The 7,216-nt window shown below is 31.7% G+C and overlaps 1 protein-coding gene across 1 annotated transcript; it reads left to right on the plus strand.

The window, feature by feature from the left end:
• The first annotated feature begins 792 nt into the window (after positions 1–792).
• Positions 793–3,642, plus strand: LOC134246282 (uncharacterized). The gene is made up of 2 exons (XM_062728612.1): positions 793–860; positions 3,428–3,642. Exons 1-2 carry the CDS (start codon positions 797–799, stop codon positions 3,640–3,642), a joined length of 279 nt encoding a protein of 92 aa, XP_062584596.1. The 5' UTR covers positions 793–796.
• Positions 3,643–7,216: the final 3,574 nt, after the last annotated feature.

A 7,216-nucleotide genomic window follows, 5' to 3' on the forward strand; every position in this document is an offset into this window, starting at 1 on the left:
TTTAACAAAAATGGATTTTGGCTAATCCGAATTTTCCCGATTTTTCTTATCATTATTTTTATGTGTGTCCTATATTTAAAATTTTCTAATTTTCATATATGGTACAGAAGTCATATAGAGATACAAATTGATACAAAAACAAAAAGTTTTGACCGTAAGAGAGTAAAACACTTTCTATGGATTTTTGGCTAATATCTGTTTTTATATTGACAGCTTCTTAAAGCTAATATAATTGTAGTTTGTTTAGAAAATTATGCTGATGTGATATATTTTAAAACCTTAGTCCCTTATCATTAATATAATTATGAAACATTTGAAAAGTCCTTCAAGTCTTTGATTGTGTAAAAATTATTACTAAATTCATTGTAAAATAATTTTGAGAAATAGAGAGATATTTTCATACGTCACCATTCCACCAAAATTATAATTCCTGCTAGATTTTAAACTCAATTTAAATCTAAAACATCTAAATATATAAGATATATAAGCAAATATACATTGAATATTTTATCTAGTCAGAAACCAGAGAAAAATCGTACCTTAAGATAGTTTTGTGAAACAGTAGTGACAAATCTTATGATTGTCATTAGTCAGATGATCGTAATATCTATCTTAGGACAAATCTGACAATAGTTTTATGAAACTCAGTTCTGAATGTAATTGCGACAAAAGGCTATTTCTAAATAATTATATTGATTAAAACGTGCGCTCTTTAAAAACATGACATAGGAAAAAAGTGATATTTAAATCGCTAAACTCTAGTATTCTAAGCGTACACTATTAGGAGAAATTAATCATGGCGGCCACATTTGGAATATTTGTGTTTATATGCCTCAATACCGTTCGGATATCAGGATATGGTATGATTAACAAATTTTGCTAAACCAACTACTTTTTACAGGAATTATTTGATATTGTTTACATGAATTTTTTATGATGATAATTCGTCCCAAAATGAATTTCAAAATAAATCAGCTCATTTTTGCTGCTTGAGACAAAAAAGTGTAGTATGCGTGAATATATATAAATGTATCTGCATGTAAACATGTGTACATGTGACTAGTTCATTGGACTGTTCTTAATTAGATAAAAAACATTACTCTGATTGATGTTTTTTAACGTATGACACCTATACAGATTGTAATACAAGTTCTTAAACTTAGAAACTCTACAATGACATGAAGATTCACTGCATTTATCTTTTGGAATTTAAAATTTTACGCTGAAAATATCAAATGCATATACCTATTAAAAACCTCCCGTATAGTGCAGTTTATAAGACAGTATTGACAGTATTTTAATGTCACTTCGCAGTTCCTTAATTTTCTTTTTTAAAGTATTCATAGGCAAATCACTGATCTCCCATGTTATCTATACTGTACCCATTGGGGTTATAATTTGAACAAACTTGATTATACGCAATCCTCTTCCATATAAAAATGATTGATCAAGGCTTTTTTTCATCAGATATTTTAGATCTTTAATATCGATAAAAAAAACTCTGATTGGAATTGTTTCGGTTATATTACTGGTGGTTGCTACAGTATGTATTTTAAGCAAACCCGAAGCTTCTAAACCTAATGATTGCCATATAAATATGGCACGCCAAATTCACAAAATGAGCTGAACAAAGTTTCAAAGTCGATAAACTTGGTTTATCGGTTGTAAACTATAGTTTACGGACTGTAAACTATAGTTAACAACGTTAATCTATATTTTACATACGTAAACCATAGTTTACGCGATAATCTATGTTTCACAACCGTAAACTATACTTAACACTGAAAACAATCATTTGCGATTGCAAAACATAGATTATCTGATAAATACGGTTTTACGATTTGTAAACTATAGTTTACAAACCGTTAACTATAGTTAACGATCTGATAAATATAGTTTCACGATTTGAGAAACTATGATTAACAACTCTTAACTATACTTTACGATTGTAAACTATAGTTTACAAACGTGAATCTATGTTTATCAACAAAATCTATTGTTAACGCTTATTACAGACAGATAAACTTTGATTATCATTCGTAAACTATAGTTAACAACCGTTAAATACAGTTTTACAGATGAAAACTATACTTAACGAATCGTTAACTATAGTTTACGGTTTGTAAACTGTAGTTTACAGTCGATAAACCTAGTTTATCAATTGTGAAACTAGTTTTATCTCATTTTTGTGAATTTGGCGTGCCATATATAGATACATGGATTTCCTATTCTTAAGAAAACTCAGAGAAGTCTACTATCTATAATAAATTAAAAATATGATTTTAACTAATAGCCCCCATACCCCCAGAGTCCATAATTGGGAGAAGGGGGATTGATCAACCTTGAATCAAACTATTCATGGTTTACCTGTTCTTAAGAAGAGATCTACATACTTTTTCCATCCATTCCATGCATTTTCTATGACCGTGGTTAATTTTATTTAATAATGGACTAACAATAAGTATGAAAAACTTCAGTCAGTATTTGACTCAATGATAAATTTTATTTGCTGACAATGTCATAGAATCGACCATAGAACTTATAGGAATTAATTACTTTAAACGAGATTGATGATATTTTTAAAACTTATTGGTCAATAATTTACCTCGTTTTAGAAATTGCACATATGTAGGGATCTAGAGGAGGTCGGGGGGGGGGGGGTCCGGACCCCCGGGTATTTCAAAGTTATATTCTAGACCAATATATTCTTGTTTTATCAACTTATTTATCATTTATTTATTTCTGCATGTAGGGGCAGAATTATGCCACCATAAGTGAGGGAAGTTGACGATTTGAAAGCAAAAGTCTACAAGTTTTCAGAAAGCTTGATTATTATTTAACGTAAGGCAGGATATGGAGTTAATGAACAGTATTCAATATCAAAATCTTTTTCAAGTAAAATATCCAAATACATGTATGTAACATATGTGTCAGGCTCTTACAAAACTCTAATTGAATATAAATTGTCGTAACTTTCTGTAAAATTTATCTATACAGTGCATGTATGAGTTTTTAATACCTGTAAAGATAGCGAATCGTGATCGATCTAAATAATTCCATGAACAATACAAATTTTTGAACAAGAACCTCTGGAAATCCCGGATATGGGGCCCTATGACGATCTGCCAAAACAGCCAATTTAATAACACAGAATGTACACAGAAATAACGCTGACTTTCAACAAGGTTGTTGGCATCCCTCTAATAAACGTATAGGTGAGAAGCCAACAGCTTCAGTCTAAGAATAACCTTACTCTTCGCAGGCTACTTGTATTGAGTATCGAACATTTTTGGAGACATGCCGATATTTCCCAATGAATGAGCTTTTAAAAGTATATTTTTATTTTTCTTAAATTAATATAGTACACAGAAAGTTAAATCAAATGTATTTTTAATATAATAATTTTAATTTCAAAATGTTATGACAGATGATATCTCAAAGTTTAAAACAACGGCACAAAGCAGTCTGAAAGAAGATAATCAGCATTTTTCTCCAGAAAAAGCGGTTGACAAAGATATCAGCACGTGTTCCTCTACAGGGGCAGATAATCCGGCTTGGTGGTATGTGGATTTACAGGAAATCAAAAGCATACATGATATACAAATCCACTTTGATGGAACAAATACAGAAAATGGTACGTAGACAAGTATTTCATAGCTCTTGTACATTATATGGAATCAACAAAGCAAAAAAAAAAACTAATATTAATTATTAATGAATCATAGTCTATAATATCTCAATGTTGAATCAATTCCGTCTCAAAGAAGAGTCCTGTTTATATTGAAAATTTTGAAGTAACTCCGCTTCCTATAAATGTAAAATTGGTCAGTAAATAATGAAGCGAAATGAATATACATAAAATATTAGTTTCCACTAATTATTTGAAGAATCTTTCGTTTGTAAGTGAAAATCTTCGAACTTCTCTTAAAAGCAAAGTGTGAAAAATTATCGTAGAAAAATACAAAAAATAAACTGCTAAATATCCTTAAAAGTAAACCGGTCACCATAGTGAGGATATATATATTAAAATCAGCTCAACCTTTATAAACCTTTTTTTTATCTTCACATACCAATTTACATATTGAAAGAATTACGCTTTTGAAACACATTAGTGAAATGACACAATCATGGTCATTTAGACATTTAAAAAGCATTAGTCATGCCTCCCAGTTTTAATGGTTTGTATTGATATTCAGTAGAACATTCGACCTTCTCTTTAAAAGCATGCATTTTATTGTTATGTTTTAAATGCAATCAATAAACTAACTTGCAGCAAAGGAAATTACAAATTGGGATCATGTGGTAAACAAAAGAAAAATCAATGACTTTTTAAAGAATTGCTGCACTTGACGATGTTATTTACAATTGTATATGCTTACTACAGATGGATAAAACTGGCACCTATAAGAATATACGAGACCACTTTTTTCCATTTCCATATTCATTCTGCATTACACAAATACATTATTTACAAGGACTAAAATTTAATTGTGAATATGAGCCATGTAGGTAAAAATATTATAAATCGATGTTTGACTATATATGTGTTCGGTGATTGATTGATTGTATATTGTATAACGCGGAGTCGGCAATATTTCAGCCATATAGTGTGTTCCAGTACAGGGATCGAATACAGTGTCCTAGTTAGCTCAAAACATGCTATCTTTAAGTCAAGTGACGGAAATAAGTATTCACAAAGTTACGGAAAGAAAGATATCAAGTGGTGAATTATAGTTGTTGAGTCACGTTTTGTCCGCCTTCATGAAATGTCCGCCTCTTTTTCGGAAAACTCGTCACACTATGTCCGCTACCACAAAATGTCCACCTTTCTTCCCAAAAAAGTCGTAATTCTATGTCCACCGGCAAGAAATGTCCACCTTTCTTCCGAGAAAAAATCGTAATTCTATGTCCACCGGCAAGAAATGTCCACCTTTCTTCCGAGAAAAAAAAATCGTCATATTATGTCCGCCGCCAAGAAATGTCCGTCTTAAAATTCTTCTTGGTTAATTCGTCACTGGTTACATTTTATCCACCGTTAAAGCTGAACACGATTCGTAAAAGGAATGTGTCCGCAATTTTGTTCGGGGAATTGCTATACCTGCAGACCTCTATATAAAGAGCAGGACTTATTCTCTTTTCAGTGTAATCAGTCGACACCGGTGTGGACGGGTGTGTGCTGTAAAACACTCGGTAGCGACAATAATGACGTAATAGTTCGTCTAATGCTGGAAAGCAACATATTCAAGAAACTTTCAATTATAGTTATACAGGTCAATGCAGTATACAAACAAACACAGATACGAGTCACTGCAAGAAAATGTGAACAAAGGTAATGCAAGATAACCAGCACGAACACGGGTCACCATTCCACGCCAATACCCTTGACAATAAAGCGGTCAAGTGTGGCGAATCTAAAGAGTATTTTCTGATGTATCGTACATAATGATATCGAAAATGGCGTATGCCTATTTACAAGGTCATGTTCAGCTTTAAGAAATGTCTTTCAATTTTTCGGATTAAAAATGTCGTATCGTAATGTCTGCCTTCACGATAAATATGCCCTTTCTTTTAGAAAATTGACACTTTTGTACTGTCATCACAACTGTTTTGCCAAAATAGAATTAAAAAAGACTAAACTGTTACAGTTCATGATTTGACGGCTAATATTTAATGTCAACCTTTTTTAAAAAGCATTATAACCATACGGAGACAGAACAACAATAGTATACAGCATGCCACAGCTCTTACATGCAATTACAACAGAGCTAGTAGATGTAAAAAGAAGCAGTTTTTTCCTCATTTAACACATGAGCTCATGTTTGTATATCGCGTAAATTTCCTGCTTCTAAATTAGTTTTTCTGTATAATTTTACCAAACTTTCAATAACCATGTTTTCTCAACGTGTTTTCTTAACATTTCATTTTTATACATTCACAACAAAATTGTATGTACAACATGTGAACGTTATTTACGAAGCCAGTTGTACCCAACTGGCTTGCAAACCAAATTGTTTGTCTTTTTTCAGGGCCAGTAAGGTAGTAAGTATCGGTTTATGTTAAAGTGTTTGTTTTAGGAGTAATTTTATATTTTGTTCTGAAATAGTTTGTGGATAAATATGGTTAGTCATATTTTGATATGGTATTTTAAAATGCTAGTACCTGTTATGTAAATTGAGAAACATCTACGTTTTGTGTGCAATAAAAGAACACGTTGTTGAATGTCCGGTGTAACGACGTAAAGTGACCCCCGTAGAACATTGACCGGGGGTCATTTTTCTACGTAGAAATTTGACCCCCTGGTAAATATTCTACGTAGAAAAATGACCTACTTTTCTGTAGAAATTATGGTCTTGGGGTCGTTTTTCTCCGTGTTCATTGTAGAAAAATGAAACCGTAGAATAATGACCCCCTGTCATTTTTTGATACAAAAGCATTCGTTTTGGTAGGAATATTCTTCTAAGGCGAATGTATACGGGTAATATCAATCTGCCTTATGCTTTGAAGTGTTATTTCTGAAAGCTTTTAAGCCTAGTTAACGAAATCAAAGCTATACAATACCTTACATTAAACATACAAACTTTTTTATCCCCATTAAAGGAAAACAATATTAAAATGTTCTAACTAAAGGCTATATTATAGCAAAGATACGCGCATTCATGGAAATGTTTATTACATTTTGTACAGTAAGTTTTCACAGTTGTCATTTTAATCTTTAAAAAGGCTTCGACACTTTGTCAAATGTATAAAATGTATCAGATCCATGTTTAAGTCGCGTATTAAAAGATTGAGGGGCAATATGAAAACCATTTATCTTTCTGTGTTCAATAATCCAGATGTGAAAAAAGACATAGATAGATTATATGATCAGTACGTACTGGTCCCTGCCGACAAAGCATGTAACAATATTGTCTTCGTTTGTAAGGCTCCTTATACAAAATGTATTTTAGAAGAACTTCGATTTAAATCTACAAGTGATAATCCTACTTATACTCATACTTCCGTTTCTGAGGAAGACATTCTTCAAAATCATATGTCAGTTTTGAATATTTTTGATATTCCACAGAGCCAAAATGAATTTGAACTACCCTATATATATTGGATTCGGAAATTTCATAGGAATCCTAACAAAAAAGATACATTGCGGGTTCCAGTAAATGTTCAACCAAGCCTCTTTCGTTACATCTCACTAAGATATTGACAGAAATGAAGGAAAAAT

This window comes from Saccostrea cucullata, unplaced genomic scaffold, assembly GCF_032062105.1.
Source record: "Saccostrea cucullata isolate Sc308-1 unplaced genomic scaffold, CSIRO_AGI_Scuc_v1 ctg1047, whole genome shotgun sequence".
Classification (NCBI taxonomy): domain Eukaryota; kingdom Metazoa; phylum Mollusca; class Bivalvia; order Ostreida; family Ostreidae; genus Saccostrea; species Saccostrea cuccullata.

Excerpts from the sequence above, each read along its gene's own strand:
- LOC134246282 (XM_062728612.1), top strand. The coding sequence starts at position 797 with ATGGCGGCCACATTTGGAATATTTGTGTTTATATGCCTCAATACCGTT. Across the intron at positions 861-3,427 it reads CGTTCGGATATCAGGATATG|ATGATATCTCAAAGTTTAAA; the intron begins GTATGATTAACA and ends ATGTTATGACAG.